At 46.1% G+C, this 18,451-nt stretch overlaps 3 protein-coding genes across 8 annotated transcripts in view; 2 read left to right on the top strand and 1 right to left on the bottom strand.

Annotated features, from left to right (window-relative positions):
- The window catches only part of SZT2 (SZT2 subunit of KICSTOR complex), a 51,569-nt gene extending 39,586 nt beyond the window's left edge, over positions 1-11,983 (bottom strand). For all 3 annotated transcript variants that reach the window (XM_047725407.1, XM_047725406.1, XM_047725405.1), the window contains exon 1: positions 11,889-11,983. In XM_047725407.1, the coding sequence (XP_047581363.1) occupies positions 11,889-11,915 (27 nt within the window). In that variant the 5' untranslated portion in view covers positions 11,916-11,983. The remainder of the gene's footprint in view (positions 1-11,888) is intronic.
- LOC125097609 (40S ribosomal protein S3a-like) lies at positions 8,041-9,321 on the top strand. Its single transcript, XM_047725409.1, has 4 exons — positions 8,041-8,074; positions 8,279-8,364; positions 8,588-8,733; positions 8,958-9,321. Exons 1-4 carry the CDS (start codon positions 8,041-8,043, stop codon positions 9,319-9,321), a joined length of 630 nt encoding a protein of 209 aa, XP_047581365.1.
- A 98-nt stretch (positions 11,984-12,081) lies between the features above and the next one.
- MED8 (mediator complex subunit 8) lies at positions 12,082-17,890 on the top strand. 4 transcript variants are annotated; one of them, XM_047726254.1, is made up of 8 exons: positions 12,082-12,125; positions 13,478-13,596; positions 14,293-14,437; positions 14,963-15,103; positions 15,298-15,379; positions 15,752-16,000; positions 16,871-16,931; positions 17,642-17,723. In XM_047726254.1, exons 1-8 carry the CDS (start codon positions 12,120-12,122, stop codon positions 17,706-17,708), a joined length of 870 nt encoding a protein of 289 aa, XP_047582210.1. In that variant the 5' UTR covers positions 12,082-12,119; the 3' UTR covers positions 17,709-17,723. The 4 variants fall into 4 exon arrangements, with proteins under 4 accessions (XP_047582210.1, XP_047582212.1, XP_047582209.1 ...); XM_047726256.1 differs by lacking the exons at positions 12,082-12,125; positions 17,642-17,723 and adding exons at positions 12,615-12,644; positions 17,827-17,890; XM_047726253.1 differs by lacking the exon at positions 12,082-12,125 and adding an exon at positions 12,615-12,644.
- Positions 17,891-18,451: the final 561 nt, after the last annotated feature.

The following is an 18,451-nucleotide window of genomic DNA, read 5'->3' on the forward strand; positions in this document are numbered from 1 at the left end:
CCTCTGGGAGGCTTGTACCCATCCTTTTACCTCTCCTTGGTGAGCAACCTCTTCTGTTCCCCCTAGAATGTTTCCTGATCTCTCAACCCCTTGGGTCCCGGCAGATAAACTCACCTACTGTCTCAGGCAGAAAACAAGGGTCCACTGGTCTGAACTCCCCCAAAGTTTCTTCCTGAGCAAGGTTTATCTGAAATTCCTTTATTCCCTTACTCTAGCCTCTGATGAAAAGATTACACTCCTCCCAGTTTAGACAAATTGCAAATTGCTCATCCTGGGTCCCTGACAGGGAAGGGGGAGATGCCAGGCTTCCAGGACTGAAGAGAGTGGTAGAAGAGAAATGAGCAGAGGCCAGTGACTGCCTGTTAAGAAATGTGGTATGGAAAGGAAGGGAAGGTTTTTTCCTTCCCCTAAATGGGGTAATGGGGAGAAGAAATAGAAAAAGCCCTGGAAAAACACTAAGGAAGAGTGCCTAGGGGCAGAGAGGAGCATGGAGAGCAGAGATTCGAGGACTAAAGACGAAAAAAGCCTTTCTTCTCCAGGACAAAAGGCACATAGCAAAAGATGCAGAAACAGCCTCTGGGAAGCGGCATGGGTGAGAGCAGAAGGCAAGAAGAGGGAAGGCACTCCCATTCCTTGAGTACCTGTAATATACCTAATGGCCCCCTGGAGAAGCTAAGTGCAAGCACTTCGGACTCAGACTGAAATTCATGCCAAATTGGCATGAATCCCAATTTGGCCTCTTAGTTGCCTGTGAGGTTGGGGAAAGGGTAATTAACCTTCCCAAGCCTCAGTGCCAGCATACATAAAATGGATCTAATCCTAATACCGATCTAGTGTTGTTAAGTGGGTTAAGTGAAATCAGGTACATGAAGTGCTCAGCACTGTGCCTCACACTTAGAAAGAATATGATAAAAATGAACTATTACAGGGGCACCTGGGTGGCTCAGTTGTTAAGCATCTGCCTTCAGCTCAGGTCATGATCCCAGGGCCCTAGGATCGAGCCCCACATCGGGCTCCCTGCTTGGTGGGAAGCCTTCTTTTCCCTCTCCCACCCCTCTGCTTGTATTCCCTCTCTGAGCTTCCAGCTCAGCAGGGAACCTGCTTCTCCCTCTTCACTCCCCCTGCTTGTGTTCCCTCTCTCACTCTCTCTCTGTCAAATAAATAAAATAAAATAATTATTACAGGTTATCACCAGGCACAACACAAGGCTCTTCACACAAGTATGCTCATTCAGTTGGCACATAAAACATTAACAGAAAAAAACTTGTCCAAAAAAGTGAAATGATTTAACACAATCAGTAGGAAGAGGATCAGAAATCAAACTCAGGCCTCATGAGCCACAATGCCCAACGACTGAGCATGACAAACGGATAAAACTGGGGAAAGAGCAGGAAAGATCTGGGGCGCCTGGATGGATCGGTCTGTTGAGCATCTGCCTTCAGTTCAGGTCATGCTCTCAGGGTCCTGGAATCGAGCGCCATATTTCGGGCTCCCTGCTCAGCGGGGAGTCTGCTTCTCCCTCACCCCCCATCCCATTCTCTCTTTCTTGCTCTCAAAGTCTTTTTTATTTTTATTTTTTTAAAAGGTTTTACTTATTTATTTGGCAGAGATCACAAGTAGGCAGAGAAGCAGGCAGAGAGAGAGGAGGAAGCAGGCTCCCTGCTGAGCAGAGAGCCCGATGCGGGGCTCTATCCCAGGACCCTGGGATTATGACCTGAGCCGAAGGCATTGGCTTTAACCCACTGAGCCACCCAGGCACCCCTCAAAGTCTTTTTTAAAAAGGATTTTATTTATTTATTTGTCAGAGAGAGAGAGAGGGCACAAGCAGGGGGAGTGGCAGGCAGAGGCAGAAGCAGACTCCCCACTGAGCAAGAAGCCCAGTGTGGAACTCGGTTCTAGGACCCTTGGATCATGACATGAGCTGAAAGGTAGACGCTTACTGACCGAGCCACCCAGATGCCCCTAAATTAAAAAAAAAAAAAAAAAAAGGAACGTGATAGATCTCTACAGGCAGAAAGGATGCTCTGGCATAATCAGAAAGATTAAAAAAAAACATTAAACATTAATATGATGTAATTCAATATTATAGGGCAAACTACTGAACTTTTTTTTTTTAGGAGAGCAGTAATGTTATATCTGCGTTAAAAAAAAATTCCCTCTGGCTACCATGTGACTCAGAAAGATCCCCTAATGACCAGGGGAGATGACAGTGGCCTAGACCAGAGCTACTCAGAGCAGCCATTCTATAAACTGAGACTGGTCCCCCATGAGACAGCAGCTGTGCCAGAATGCAAAGCCAGCAATGCCTTTCATTGAGAAAGCCTGGTTTTACACACACACACACACACACACACACACACACACACACACTCAGCTGAACTAACTTTCAAGATAACTGAGCTTAGCTGACATTTTAAGGAATCTTTGAACAAGACAAAAACTGGTGATTAATTGGAAAGTAACAAAAAGGTGTCAAGGATGGCCAACATAGCACTGGAAACCAGTAAGCTGCGGAATGATTCCCAAGTTAAACAGAAAAATCAAATATAGGTATTTACCATCACTTCTAACCACCATTCCCCCCAAAGGTCCCGTCAGATTGTACACCCTCATTGCCAAGACGCTAGAAACTGAAAAGGGATTTATTGGCAAAGAAGGAAAATGCAGCAGTTAGCTGCCCTCTGCCTGGCCCTTGGTTTCAGGGTGGGATGCTCTCATAAACTAGTCAAGCTCTCTTTCAGGACTGGCTGAGCTGGTGTGGGTGTGAGATGGGTGCCCACTCTTGTCTAACTGCTGATGCTGGATCCGGGCCAAAGTTATCTAGAAAAGGATGGTCTGGTGCTCAGAGTGTTATCAGAATAGGAAGGATACCCAAATTCAGCAGTCCTGTTTATCACTCTACCCTCAAAGCCTACAGCAGTGCCTAGCACATCAGATGCTCCATATGATTTTGCTCAGTAAGTGAATTCACCATATGTCCTAAGCAAAGCAAGGTTGATGTTTCAAACTAATAATCAGCAGGAGCCTGGGTGGCTCAGTTGGTTAAGTGTCCAACTTTTTTTTTTTTTTTTTTTTAGAGATTTTGTTTATTTGACAGAGAGAGAGTACAAGTAGGCAGAGCAGCAGACAGAAGGAAAGGGAGAAGTAGGCTCTCCGCCGAGCAGGGAGCCTGATGCGGGGTTCGATCCCAGAACCCTGGGATCATGACCTGAGCCGAAGACAGCAGCTTAACCGACTAAGCCACAGGTGCCCCTAAGTGTCCAACTCTTGATCTCAGCTCAGGTCTTGATCTCAGGGTTGTGAGTTCAAGCCCTGTGTTGGGCTCCACACTGGGCATGGAGCCTACTTAAAAAAAAAAAAAAAAAAATTAGGGCGCCTGGGTGGCTCAGTGGGTTAAGCCGCTGCCTTTGGCTCAGGTCATGATCTCAGGGTCCTGGGATCGAGTCCCACATCGGGCTCTCTGCTCAGCAAGAAGCCTGCTTCCCTCTCTCTCTCTCTGTCTGCCTCTCCGTCTGCTTGTGATCTCTCTCTGTCAAATAAATAAATAAAATCTTTAAAAAAAATTAAAACTAATACTCAGCACACTCTTCTCAAGGTGAGATAATCTTAACACTAATCTCGGTACTATTTTCCTCTTGTTCTTCTTTGGTAGTTAGTAAAGACCTTTTTTTTTTTTTTCCTTTCCAAAGAAAGAAACAAGGAAATGCAAGGAAATACCAAAGGGAGTTTGGGTCCCATCTGAGCTGGGTTAAACAGGGGAGAACACATGTCCGTGGGTCAGCACCATAAGAACAACTGGGAACACTTGCTCACTCTGTCTTCTAGCACTAAAATATTGGTGATTCTGGTTTTAATGAATGGATCTTTCTATGATTCCCTACACTAAGTTAGGTATTTCTATCAGGCATTCAGGAGACACTCTATAACTCTTCAGAGCCCCCACGAGTTTATAATGAAGTATTTGTGTATCTCGTAATGTCTGTTTCCCCTAAAAGTCTGGAAGCTCCAGGGAGGTAGAAATTGTGTCTATATATTGTTCTTTGCTGTATCCCGAGCAACTAGCACAGTGCCAAGACACACTAGGTGCTCAAATATTTGTTGAATGAATGCATAAATGAAGGAAATTGCTCTCACAAGCTTTATTTATTTTCTTCCCTGTGTCAAGTTATGTTCTGAATTTCTTACCAGTGATTCCTAATTTTTCACTGTTATCAACACCTGCTCTTTGTTGTCCAAGAGTTCCCATCCTTCCTCATCTACTTTATGGAAAAACTAGCCTATTTTATTGTTTAGGTTTTTCCTTTGCTTCCATGAAAGTTGTTTTTACCAGGTTTTCACTAATATGTGCTTTTTAAATATTCTCTCTTTTTTAACTGTTCTTGGAATCTGGGGAGGGGGTGCTGGTGTGGGTTCCAATGTGTGCTTTGACAGCTGAGCCTCTGGGCTTGAGTTTTAGTTTCCTCCTCTATAAAGTATGATCACCTACCCCAACAGCATGTAAAAGGACAAATGTGCATATTAGCGTAACAAGTAATAACAAATAATTCATCGAAAAGGTGCTTCTCTAAGTCTGAAAGGAGTCCCACACAGCCATTCACCAGCTTTTTTTGCTCTTCTCCAGTTACGTGGCATAGCTGTGTGTTTCCTCATACTGAGCCAAAATGTCTTCTTGATATCATCTTAACCCATCCTTGAGATCTGTTCTCTTGAAAACATCTAAACCACTTTTGGTTAAGGAGATTCTATCAGACATCTGAAGGTAGCCCCAAGTCTCTGCTTCTCCATAGTAAACATTTCCCAAATTCTTTAGGTATATCTCAAACGGCATGGTCTCCAGTTTCTTCACTATTTTATATCTTTGATGATATGCCTATGAACACTGGCCGGTCTCTTTTTCAACTTAAAATGTAGGGGCCAGAATGGAACACAATACTTAGGTGTGGCCACAGATTCAGAGTCTCCTAAACTCTATTTGGAAGCTTCACCATCCTGTTGGTACAGGGAACCTTCATGACTTTCTCACTTGTGTTGCTGTTAATACACACCCTCCATTCTGTCCTCATGCAGGCTTTTTGGGACACGTACAATTATTCAATTAGTCCTGTTACATTGGATAAATTCGGTCTATTACTCTATTGTGAGGCTCAGAGTGCTGTTCTGCCCTCTAGCAAATCTCTTTCTAGCTTAATGTCTCTGCTAATTTCGTCATGATGCCATCAAAAACTCAAGATGAGTGTGCATTCAGTCACTGGTCAACAAATTGATGGGAGAGCCAGCTACATGCCAGCACCGGGCTAGGTCCTAAGGATACCATGGAAAGCAAAAATTGGCATTCTCTGCTCTCACAAAATTTATGCTATAATAAAGAAAAAAAAAACCCTAATCATATAACCACTCTACTTACTGTATTATTAAAAACTGAGTGAGTGCACCAATGGAGAAGAATATGGTTCTATGGCAGCATATAACAAAGTAACTTGACCCAGGCTAGATCTTAGGAGAAAGTGACACTGAAGGTTGAGCAGGGTTTGCTAGGTGAGGAGAAAGGGGGGATAAACCAGATGGAGGACACACTGGGGGGCTGTGGTATTAGAAATGTTCTTTAGATTAGTAGTAGTTAGTAGGCGCTTAATTCCACCACTGTATTGCTTCAATTTCTCCACCTTGTCTTGAAAGTTATTTTGAACTATGGACTGACTGCTCAATGCCAAGCTGAAGCCTACCTAGGTCATCAACTAGTTCTTACAGAATCCACCTCTTGAAACCAGAGATGGCTGTTCAATGTGAGTTTTCTCACAACATTCTCCCTCAGCTATGAGCCTTCAAAGTCAACAGCTATGTGTTCAAACCACCATCTCGAAGAGTTCCTCATATTCAAGATATAACTGATCAGAACCAGAAAAATAAAGAATTAATCCAAGCAGCTAAAACAGTAGTTTTCGAAGTGTGATCCAAGGACCAGGTGCATCAGAATGGCCTGAAGTGCTTATTAAAATGCAGATTTCTGGGGGCGCCTGGGTGGCTCTGTGGGTTAAAGCCTCTGCCTTTGGCTCGGGTCATGATCCCAGGGTCCTGGGATGGATCCTTGCATCAGGGAGGCTGCTTCCTCCTCTCTCTCTCTCTCTCTGCCTGCCTCTCTGCCTACTTGAGATCTCTGTCTGTCAAATAAATAAAATCTTAAAAAAAAAAAATGCAGATTTCTGGGCATGACCCAGACCAACTGAATTTGAGTTGACAGGACTCAGGAACCTAAATTTAACAAGCTTCCCCAAGGGATTCTTCCACTTTAATGTCTGACAATCTCTGAAATGGTTGTGTTCTCCCAGCATCCACACTCACATGGAGCTTCAGTTCCCTTATATTTAATCCCCAAGTCTCATGTGCATTACTCTTGGGCGTAGTCTGGCAAAGACACAGCAGGGTTCTGGAGTCAGAGACCTGGATTCAAATCTGGTTCTACTACTTGCTATCTATGTGAGCTTGGACAAGTTATTTAATTTTTCCAGGCCTCAGTTTCTTCATTGATAACATGTAGGTGAGAATGTCTACTTCATACGGATGTTGTTGCAATTAAACATGAGAATCCAAACAATGATAGAAGCAGCCTAGCATTCTTTGGAACACTTATTGAGGCCTACATACCATGTCTAACAAGATGAATAACACATTAGGCACTGTGCTGCACACTACGTATACCAGGATGAAGGAAACATTGCCCGCCTCAATTTGTTGGTTTTGTTTGTTCTTTGCACCTGCCCTTTTGTGGTTAGGGTATAAATAATCTTTGAAGACTTTTCCAACCCTAATGCTATTCTTTGTTAACAGAATCCCATGAAATAATTTCGATACTTTCCCCCCTTGAACTGTCTGAAGGCTCCTAACTACTGTGTACACACCAAAGTCCGGAACCTCTAGCACAGGCTCAGCCTCACTCCTTTTCTCATCTCTCCCCAATCTCCCACAGAGTTAGAGCACCTAGGATCTTTTAAACAGTGGTTCTGCTACTGCTTATTAGTGTAAGGCCTTGGTGGTGAAGTTACTTAAACTCTTTGTGCCTTAGTTTCCTCATCTGTGACACTGGGAAAATAATAATGCCTATTTCATGGAGATTCTACAAGAATTAGGTGATACTCAGTAAGCCCTCCTGAAGTGTTAGCTATTCTCGGTGTTAGCTATTCTCACTGTCCCATTGCACCCACATTAACAGCTGCTTCTTCTGTTCTCTAAAGGTTCTAGGTCCTTCTCACCACAGGATTTTCACTGTTGCCTCTGCTCACGGCCAACTTTTACTCATTCTTCAGACTGAAATGTCATTTCTCTGAAAAGGCATCCCAACTCACCTCTCCCCTCATACTTCTTAACAGAGTCGGTTAAGAACTCCTTTCAAACACTCATTCACTCTGTAGTTTTCCTTTGCAGCCCTCATTATAAGTCAACGTTTGTTTACTTCATTAAAATAGGGGACATGTCTGTCTCACACTGCTTGGCATCCACCCTGATACTTAGCACAATTCTGAGTCCATAGTAGCATTCGTAAAGTATTTTCAGTATTGATGAATGAATGACTTCTTAAATCTGACTATGCCCAATTTTTTTTTTCTCTTAAGATTGCAACAACCTCTAAAAGTCACTATTCTGCCCAGGGGCAGACCTCTTCACTCCCCTGATTCTCTGAGATAAAATTTTCAGAAATGCAAATCAAGAACTTAACACATGCTTAACTTTTGGCTGAATGAGACTTCCACTAGTATGTGTCTTCACTCCAAGTTACTACAGATATGCATTGATCAATACAGTAGCCACTACTAAATGGGGCTACTGAGTAAAATGTGGCTACTCCAATGGCCCAAAATGAAATGTACTGTTAAGTGTAAAACACATGCTGGATTTTTAAAAATTTGGTACAAAAAAGAATGATACCTTTTGGCTCCCTGAGCAGCGCAAAGGTAGTCAGCAAGAACAAGCACCTTACAAAAGGCAGCAGAAAGGGAGCCAAGAAAGGGAGCTAAGAAATACTGGTATAATGTGAAAGCACCAGCTATGTTCAATTTAAGAAGTATTGGGGGGCACCTGGGTGGCTCAGTGGGTTAAGGCTCTGCCTTCGGCTCAGGTCATGATCCCAGGGTCCTGGGATCGAGCCCTGCATTGGGCCCTCTGCTCAGCAGGGAGCCTGCTTTCCCCCCTCTCTCTGTTTACCTCTCTGCCTACTTGTGATTTCTGTCAAATAAATAAATAAAATCTTAAAAAAAAAGAGAGAGAAATATCGAGAAAACATTAGTCATAAGAACTCAAGGAACCAAAATTGTATCTGATGGCCTCAGGGGTCGTGTTTTTCAAGTGAGCCTTGCTGATTTGCAGAATGAAGTTGCACTTAGAAAATTCAAGCTAAGGGCACCTGGGTGGCTCAGTGGCTTAAAGCCTCTGCCTTCGGCTCAGGTCATGGTCCCAGGGTCCTGGGACCAAGCCCCGCATTGGGCTCTCTGCTTGGCAGGGAGCCTGCATCCTCCTCTCTCTCTGCCTGCCTCTCTGCCTACTTGTGATCTTTGTCTGTCAAATAAATAAATAAAATCTTAAAAAAAAAGAAAAGGAAAAGAAAAGAAAATTTAAGCTAATTACTGAGGATGTTCAGGGCAAAAACTGCCTGACTAATTTCCATGGCATGGATCTTACCCATGACAAAGTGTGCTCCATGGTCAAAAAATGCCAGACCATGATTGAAGCTCATGTTGATATCAAGACTACTGATGGGGGGGGCGCGCCTGGGTGGCACCTGGGTGGCTCAGTAGGTTAAAGCCTCTGCCTTCGGCTCGGGTCGTGATCCTGGGGTCCTGGGAACCAGCGCCGCATCTGGCTCTCTGCTTGGCGGGGAGCCTGCTTCCCCCTCTCTCTGCCTGCCTCTCTGTCTACTTGTGATCTCTGTCTGTCAAATAAATAAAATCTTAAAAAAAAAAAAAAAAAAAGACTACTGATGGTTATTTGCTTTGTCTGTTTTGTCTCGGTTTTACTAAAAAATGCAATAATCAGATTCAGAAGACCTCTTATGCTCAGCACCAACAGGTCCGCCAAATTCAGAAAAAGATGATGGAGATTATGACCGGAGAGATTCAGACAAATGACTTGAAAGAAGTGGTCAATAAATTGATTCCAGACAACACTGGAAAAGATACAGAAAAACCTTGTCAGTCTATTTATCCACTCTATGATGTCTTCGTTAAAAAAGTAAAAATGCTGAAGAAGCCCAAGTTTGAACTGGGAAAGCTCATGGAGATTCATGGTGAAGGTAGTAGTTCTGGAAAAGCTACTGGGGATGACCAGTACTAAAGCTGAATGAGCTGATAGATATGAGCCACCAGTCCAAGAATCTGTTTATAGGGGCGCCTCGGTGGCTCAGTGGGTTAAGGCCTCTGCCTTCGGCTCGGGTCATGATCTCGGGGTCCTGGGATTGAGCCCCGCATCGGGCTCTCTGCTCAGTGGGGAGCCTGCTTCCTCCTCTCTGCCTGCCTCTCTGTCTACTTGTGATCTCTATACAGATATAAATAAATAAATAAATAAAATCTTAAAAAAAAAAAAAAGAATCTGTTTATAATTCAGACATTTAATGGTGACAAATAAAAAATCTAATTTGTGTTGTTTAAAAAAAAAGAATGATAAATATCTCATAATTTTTAATAGTTATTACACGATGAAATGGTAATATTTTGCAAATGTAAAGTTAAATAAAACACATTACTAGAATTGATTTCATTTGTTTTCTTATCCTTTTAAACATGGCTACTAAAAAATTTACATATATGGCTTCCATTAGATTTCTACTGGACAGTGCTATTTTATTTTACTTTATTTTATTTTATTTTTTTTAAAGATTATTTATTTATTTATTTGTCAGAGAGAGAGAGGGAGAGAGAGCGAGCACAGGCAGACAAAATGGCAGGCAGAGGCAGAGGGAGAAGCAGGCTCCCTGACGAGCAAGGAGCCCGATGCAGGACTCGATCCCAGGACGCCGGGATCATGACCTGAGCCGAAGGCAGCTGCCCAACCAACTGAGCCACCCAGGCGTCCCTATTTTTTTTTTTAAAGAATTATTTATTTATGGGGAGGGGAGGGCAGAGAGGGAGAGAAAGAATCTCAAGCAGACTCCCCACTGAATGCGGAGCATGACCTGGGGCTGATCTCATGACCCTGACATCAGGACATGCACCGAAATCAGATGCCAGATGCTTAACCGACAGAGCCACCCAGGTGCCCTGGACAATGCTGTTTTACATTATCTGCCTAAAAAGTATGTTGTATTTCCCTACAACATCCCCCCACTTCCTCTCATCTTAATCCTTAGGATGTACTTCAAATTCTTTCAGTCTTTCTCAATATTGACATTTCCGACGCATGGGCTATTCCACCATTCCCTGTGGAACATATCTGATTCTTTTTTTTTTCCTGAAGATTTATTTATTTGAGGGGGGAAGAGGAAGGGGGAGAGAGAATCTCAAGCAGACCTCCTTCCCAACGTGGGACTCAATCTCATGACCCCGAGATCATTAACCGGGCTGAAACCAAGAGCTCAACTCACTGAGCCACCCAGGTGCCCCATCTGACTCTTTTAAACAGCACAAGGTTTCCTACTTAAACTTGGGTCTCAACACATCAAATCCCAACAAACTGGAGATTTACCATCCTGTGGCTACAGTATTATACTATAATCACAATGGTTAAAAACATAAGATCTGGAGCCAGGCCACCTGATTGAGAGTCCTGGCTCTACTACTTACTAGCTGTGTAACCATGTGACTCTGGTGAGCTGTGTGCTTCAATTTCCTCAACCGAAAGATGGAGATGATGAAAGTGTCTAGAGATGAGAGCACTAATTGATATTGGTGAAGTGCAGAGGCTGGTGCCAGGCGTGCAGTAAGCATTCGCTACATAATGACTACTATTTATGTCATTATACACATCCTCGCCCTTCCCACATACTCATATACTCTCTTACAACACTGGGCACCTCTTCTAGTGATGTTGTTCTTTCCAAATCTGATAGGTTTTATGCTCAGATCTTTTAACTTCAAACTCTGCCACTACCCTCCCCCCCCCCCCCCCCCCCCCCCCGCCCCGTAGCACTTGGGTAAGGTACTTAATAACCTCCTTCATTCTTCAGTTTCCTTATCTGTACATGAGAAAGGATATTGCCACCTTCCCTTCCTCGTACAAGTTTGAATAACATCATGTGGATATAAGTTCCGTGCATTAGCACCTGATGGATGCCTTGTATACATTTTCTGGTTTAATACATAAGGTCCTCACAACACACCATAAAAAAGGTATTCTATGAAGAAGGAAACAGGATCCGGATAGTCAAGACTTGCCCAAAGTTGCACAGATAGCTAAATAGCAGAGCCAGTATCGGGACGAGGTATCACTCCCAGTCAAATGTTTTTTCACGAAACCAAAGCTGCTCCCTAAGTCCACAAGCGCTACAACTAAATTAATTCATGCTGTTTATGGCATTCCAATGTTTGGAGAAATGCATAAACCAGCAAAGTAGGTCTATTGCCGTGTTGCCCATGGAAACTGCAGCAGAAAATAAAACCACAGGTTTTCCTAATATCATTATTAGGAATCCGAGAGCTCTAGAGTCGGCGACGTATCTGTAATTTTAATAAACAAAAAGCGACGGGTTTTTGCTCTAGCAACCCCCCCTTGCCCCACGGAGAAAACTGCGGGTCGCGGGGAGGAGGTTCAATTGTGGGGCCTTCCGGGCTGGGCCCATTTCTGCCCAGGCAACTCGGCCCGGCCGCTCCCAGGCCGGGAGGAGGCCGCCGCCGCGCCGGGCTGCCGGACCCTCCCCCTCGGGGCTCGGGGCCCAGCGCCCAGCGTTGCGCCCGCCCGCCCCTCACCTCCGGCTCCGGGCGCTCCGAAGCCATCACACAGCCCTGCCGCGCCGGCCCGGGCCAGAGAAGATGCTCCACTGGTGACCCCTGACCCGGCTACTGAAGCCTCGCAGGAGCCGGAAGTAAGTGGGAGGGCCGAGCTCTGAACTTTCTGATTGGGGGGCGAAGCCCTCTCAGAGTGGCTCGCTGACTAGGAAACCGGAAGGGGAAGTCGTTGCCGCCGCCGCTGCCGCCGCGATGCAGGTGAGAGCGGGTTCGGGACTGTTGACCGCTAGCTAGTTAGCTAGCTTCGGGCAACTGGACTGAGAGTGGGCTGGCGGAGGAGTGAGGAGTTGGGGCTGGCAGGAGAGGGCAGAGCCCAGAGCTGACGGGTATGGGCCCGCGGGATGGGGAGAAGCGGCCGACTGCAGAGGTGGGGGTGGGGCCCATCTAGCAGGAGACTGGCCGAGTTGCGAGGAAGGAGACCCCGCGGACTTGCTGGGGTGCACGAAGGGATCAGGGTGTTGTAACCTGGGAAGGTTGAAATGCAGTCCAAGGAAGACGGCTCAAGAAAGTGGCGGGTTGGCTCAGGCCCAGGCCTAGACTGTTGGATGGACGCTGTTGGATGCAGACAGAACAAGGGAACTGAAATTGGAGAGAAGCCGGGGTTGGGGTGGGTGGGGGGCGGTGAAGGAATTGCGGGGTGGGTGGCAGAAAGCTGAGCTAATTATAATCTGAGGCTGTGGGTGGAACCCAGGATGGAGGCTCATGTCCTACCCATTGGTGAGTTTGCAAGACGATTTTGCATCATTCTTCCCAGCCTGAGCCCGTTAGATGTTAAGGATGAAGAAATGAAGTAAAACTGGAGACAGCAGATGGAAAGGAAATGCTTGCAGACACCCCAGCATTTAAAATTGTTTCTCTGGTGCTTAGGAGCGTGTGCCTTTGTTTTGTTTGTCACTTGCCACTTACTTTCTTGCACCTGGTTCTCTGTCAGTAAATGTTTATAAGTTGACTAAACTTGTGAAAGGGACACAGGAATATTGGCACAGAGATAAAACGAGTGTCGATTAATTCGGCAGGAAGAAGTTTGAAAACATCAAATGCTGAGGCCAAAGGAAGAGTGGGAGAGAGTGGGGAGCAGTGGTGGTACAAGCCTGGTATTCAGGGAAACCTTGATATGTGAGTAGGTTTTCCTAGAGATTGTTATTGGCAAGAACTACCAGGCTCACGAGGCAGGTTCTAGTACAGAAGAAGCTGAAATACATATGCTGCAGACGTGCACAAAAGATAATAAAGCCCACGCATTAGGTCTTGTGAAAATGTCTCAGTGAGTGAGTACAGAGTGTTTCCAATGCAGAGAAAAGCCAGACATGAATTAGGAGATGATGAGAGAAAGGAGGAATTGAGGTCAGGGGAATGGATTGAAAGGTCTAAGGATTGATGCTGTCTGTAACCCAAATACTAAAGATAGAAGACAGTCTGGCTCTTCTGCGCCAGGGAGATCGTGTGTTACTTGAGTAGTTTTACATACTGTCATCCTGGGTTGTCAGCCTTCCTCTGTATGTGTCATACTCACGGCTGTCTGGGTAACCAACCTGTTCCTATTGGTGCAGAGGGAGGAGAAGCAGCTTGAGGCATCATTAGATGCACTGCTGAGTCAAGTGGCTGATCTGAAGAACTCACTGGGGAGTTTCATTTACAAGTTGGAGAACGAGTATGACCGGCTGACCTGGTAAGGGTTGCCAGGGCAAGCTGAGGACGGCTCCATGGGTGTGTGTGTTGGGGGGGGGGCAGGTCTCCTGGTGGATGGGACATCTCCAGTGATGTCACAACTTAGCACTTGGCAAACATCTTTTGATTTGGAAAGAGCTGGGTTTCCCAACATTTAACAAGTGAAGTTTGTCTTAGGGCCACCATGGCAAGGAAGTAGAGAAATATCCAGTTTCCCAACCTAAGTTCTTTCTAGCTTTCGATTCTCACCCTTTGACTTCTCTGGGAGGAGGTATTCCCTCAGTGGGTCCTCCTACTACAGTAAGAATCCAGTGTTCATCCTGGATCTCTTACCAGAGATATTGCTGAGTCTTTTAGGTCCAGCCTACTCTGGAAGTGTGGATCCTATTTTTAGGCCTGAAAGGAGGCCTTTACCCAGTTTCTGAATGTTTAGTGATAGGTATAGCCGTGGTTCTTATTTGCCACTGGTCTTCATCCCATTCAGAGAATGAACTGCCTTATTTTTCCACCTGTGTCAGAAACTTAAAGTGTGTCCCTCTTTCCTAACCCCACAATCCCTGGGAGCCAGTCTGATTCCTGCCCAGTCCAGGTGAAGTGCTAGGAGCCTTTCTGGGGTGAGCCTGGGTATTCCTAGTCTGAAGGACCGCTTCAGGGCTACTTTACTGAGAACATTCTGACACCTTCTTATCACCACCAGGCCTTCTGTCCTGGACAGCTTTGCTTTGCTCTCCGGACAGCTGAACACTTTGAACAAGGTCTTGAAGCATGAAAAGACACCACTGTTCCGTAACCAGGTCATCATCCCTCTGGTGCTGTCCCCAGACCGCGATGAAGATCTTATGGTAAGAGAAGGAGACGGGTACGACATGGAAAATTAAATTCTTAGGTGAGGACTTAGAGCACAATTGTTGCTGGGTTATTTTAGAAGTTCTGAAGGCGTAGTGTGTGGTGGTAGAAAGCAAGGGCTGCATTTTGGAGACCTTGCTTTTTTTACTTCTGGAGTTGCGGAGCCACTCCCAAATAGTGCCAAATAAACCTGAGGCCTATGTCACTAAGGCAAAGACCTTTCTCCTCCAATACCTACCTTGAGCGAAAAGTATGTTCTTTTGTGAGTTTGTCTGTTTTGGTATTATATTAAAATGTACCAAAGAGAAACTTGCCCCTGGGTCTGGTAGAAAGAGAAGTATGAGGATACAGAAAGGAAGCAGGGAGTAAGGGCAGTAATGTCCCTGGAAGCTAGATATTATAAGTGTCAGGTGGTGTTTTCCCTGAGAATGTATCATTTGCCTATGGAAGGAACTGTATATATCCCGCTAGACTGAGTCTACTTGAGTTGCATAGGAGGATCAATAAAATCTGTGTTACAGCGGCAGACTGAAGGACGAGTGCCTGTTTTCAGCCATGAGGTGGTCCCTGACCATCTGAGAACCAAGCCCGACCCTGAGGTCGAAGAACAAGAAAAGCAGCTAACCACAGATGCGGCCCGCATTGGTGCTGATGCAGCTCAGGTTGGACGGCTATCCCACCTCTCCTGCCCCATACCCCGAGTCCCATTACAAGAAGCTAGGCATTAGCATCTGTGTCTGGTGGGGATGCACAGTCAGTTACCCATAAGTTGCCTCTGGAAGAGCACAAGGAAGAAACTTCACCACACTCATTTCTTGTTTCCCCTGATCTCTGCACAAACATGTGTATGTTACAGAAGCAGATCCAGAGCTTAAATAAAATGTGCTCAAACCTTCTGGAGAAAATCAGCAAAGAGGAACGGGAATCGGAGAGTGGAGGTACGGAGGGATGGGTGGCGAAATGGAGAAGGAAAAGAGTGAGGGACTCGCTGGAATAGGAGTGGTGGTTTTGGTTTGGTGGAGTGAGGACAGGAGACCCAACTGCTTCAGAAAGGGACACGTCCATTCTGTTTGGCATGTGTACTTAGGGCTAGACCCGGAGCAGGTGGCAGAAATGGGCAAAATGAGAGGAGGGAATTCTGAGATAGTTGTGGGGGTCTTGGGGGGCTCTCTCTCCGGGCTGCTGGTGAGTGTGGATGCTACTGAGCTCTGGTCCTCCGAGCCCTGGTGCTCAGCCTGGTCTTCCTGCCACTAGTTTCAGTCCAGGGTCCGAGGCATATGTCAGCCTCCTCACTTCACCTTTTTCTTCAGGTCTCCGGCCAAACAAGCAGACCTTTAACCCTGCAGACACCAGTGCTTTAGTAGCTGCCGTGGCCTTTGGGAAGGGGCTGTCTAACTGGAGACCTTCAGGCAGCAGTGGTCCTGGCCAGCCAGGCCAGCCCGGAGCTGGGACCATCCTTGCCGGAGCCTCAGGACTGCAGCAGGTGCAGATGGCAGGAGCTCCAAGCCAGCAGCAGCCGCTGCTCAGTGGCGTACAGATGGCTCAAGCAGGTCAAACAGGTGAGGGGCAGGGAATGACATGGTAGCAGACCTTGAGAATGGAAACAGGAATAAGCTGCATTGTCTGAGCCCCCAGCATCCCAAAGCTGTAGATTTTCTCCTTTCCTTCTTGGACCATGACCCATAAAACAATTTTTTAGAAGTAAAGATCTCCTTGAGAGTCTGTAGCAGCAAGAGTCCTTTCCAGAGAAAGGAAGAACTTTGAACAACTGTGCCTCCCCCCAACCCCTGTCTTAGAAGCTGCCTCAGCTACTGTTCTGTCCCATTTACTCTGGATACTAGGTGTGCTGTCAGGGTCTTTTCTTAGAGAGACCAACAGTCTTAAGACCATTCAGGGGTGCGCTGGGAACTGACAAACAGGCAAGCTCCATGTATTCTTCTCTGTATCCTGTCTCTCCTGCTTACTGTTAATAGTTACGAGAACAGTCTGGATGAGTTCAGATGTACGTGGCTAAAAGAGTTTTTTTTTTTTTTTCAAAGCTGTCTGGGAAAAGGAACAATTATAATAAGAAAAAAGATATATATATATATATATATGTATATATATATATATATATATTTTTTTTTTTTTTTATTAACTGTGGCATTAAATGGGGACTAGCTGTCTCTTCCGGGAGTAGCTGAGTAGGAGACTGACGTGTGTGTTTCAACCCCTCCTGCTATCAGCCTTCTCCTCCCAGACACCTTCAGGGAGAGGGCTGGTTAAGACCCACACCTCTGATCTTTACTACCCAGGGTCAGAGGCCACAGAGGTTCTGAGATGATAGAGCGAAGGGGTGGCAGAAGGGAAGGGAACCCGGGAGACCATCGCTCCGGTATATCATGAAAGTCTCACCATGCTGCAAGTGTCTTTGTTCATGTTTCTTTTAGGGAAAATGCCAAGTGGAATAAAAACCAACATCAAGTCAGCTTCAATGCATCCCTACCAGCGGTGAGTGTGGCCGGCAACCTCCACTCCCCGGAGCCCCTTGCAGAGCTGGGCGGTGAAATTGCCTTCTTCCCTAAGCTGAACTAGATGGGTACAATAAAGAGAACATGGGCTTTTGGCACCAGACAGATCCCAGCTCCACCACTGACTGACTGAGTGACCTTGGGCAAGTGACTTAATTTTTCTCAGCCTGTTTTCTTGTTTGTAAATGGCAATGATACCTACCTCATAGGGATGTTGTAAGGATTAAAAAGAGAAATGAATGTAAAATACTTAGTACAGTCTGTGAAATGACGGGTATTCAATAAATGATAGTTTCTACAGCCATTTCTCCCCGCTGCCCTTCTCAGTCCTGGATCCGGAACTTAGCGGGATTTTACACTACTTCACCTCAGTGGTGAGCCGATGGATTTAGGGACACGGGCTGCCTCGTTCTGTTTGAAAGCCTGTGCTTACTTTGTGCGGCCAGAAACTGTCGTAGCCTCTGTGTCTCCTTAGGGGCATGCTGGCTCGGCAGTCCCCCCTGCCCAGGTTCCATCCAGGCCATCTCTCCAGGCTGTGGGTGACGAAGCTTCTGGGCTGGGTCAAATGGTCCACCTGCGGCTCTGGTGAAGTGTGGGTCTGCTCTCCTCCTCTCCTTTAAGAAGCTAGTTCAGCTCTTACCCGGGCAATAGTCACAAAGTCGCCTACCCTTTACCTCATCCCATACACAGGAAAGAAGATGTTTCTTTCTGGGTGGGGGCTTCCCAGGATCGGGCTCTACCAGGTAGGACTGTGTGAGAAAGGGATTTTCTTTGCACATGAAGAAACCCCTTCTTCCTGGACTCATTTTCCTTATTTTAGAGGGAGAGGGGAATTCCACTTCGTACTTTCTTCAGGGTTTAGTTGTCCTCATAAGTGTGTGGTGCCTGGACTCCAGCCAGGATGGCTTTCCTCCAGTCTGCTGAAACTCAACTAAGAACCAGATTGCTGGTGGGTGGGGACAGCCACCAGGACCTTTGCCTGCTTTGCATCAAGCTGAAGAGTGGCGTGAGTTGGGTCTGCGCTAAGCTGCCTTTCTCGGTGCGCCTTTGCAGGCGCCAGGGCAGGGCCTGAGTCAGGAGGGGACGGAAGGGTTTCTCTGAATAAAGTTATTTAAACTGGAGGCCACCGTGTCAGGGTTAGCAGACAGCGATTTATGAGAGAGCTATGTAGCGATCAGAGACCCAGTGTCAGAGACTTCCAGAGTCGCTGCAAGGCAATTCTCATTTGTTCTCCATGAAATGTTTTCTTAGCTTCAGTTAGCTTTGATCTGAAAATCCTGAGCGGTATGAGGAGGGCCTGCTCATACCTGCCGGCTGCCTTTCTTCTTTTCTCTCCTGTCACACAGTGGGGCATTGGCATTTGTTTTGTGCCGGGCAGAATTCTGCCAGGCTGTGGCAGCAAAGGACTGGGAAAGTGGTCCCTGATGTCATCCCTTCCTGCCCCATCAAGACGAGATGGGATCCGCCGAGTTCAGTGGTCATAGCATACAGCAGCATGGG

Source organism: Lutra lutra, chromosome 4 (genome assembly GCF_902655055.1).
Source record: "Lutra lutra chromosome 4, mLutLut1.2, whole genome shotgun sequence".
Classification (NCBI taxonomy): domain Eukaryota; kingdom Metazoa; phylum Chordata; class Mammalia; order Carnivora; family Mustelidae; genus Lutra; species Lutra lutra.

Bases quoted from the DNA above. Each gene is read 5' to 3' on its own strand.
- LOC125097609 (XM_047725409.1), top strand. From the start codon at position 8,041: ATGTTCAATTTAAGAAGTATTGGGGGGCACCTGG. The intron at 8,075-8,278 runs GTGGCTCAGTGG...AGAAAACATTAG, and splicing joins AAGTATTGGGGGGCACCTGG to TCATAAGAACTCAAGGAACC. The intron at 8,734-8,957 runs CAAGACTACTGA...AAAAAAAAAAAA, and splicing joins ATTGAAGCTCATGTTGATAT to AAAGACTACTGATGGTTATT.
- MED8 (XM_047726253.1), top strand. The intron at 16,001-16,870 runs GTGAGGGGCAGG...TGTTTCTTTTAG, and splicing joins GGCTCAAGCAGGTCAAACAG to GGAAAATGCCAAGTGGAATA. The intron at 16,932-17,641 runs GTGAGTGTGGCC...TCCCATACACAG, and splicing joins TCAATGCATCCCTACCAGCG to GAAAGAAGATGTTTCTTTCT.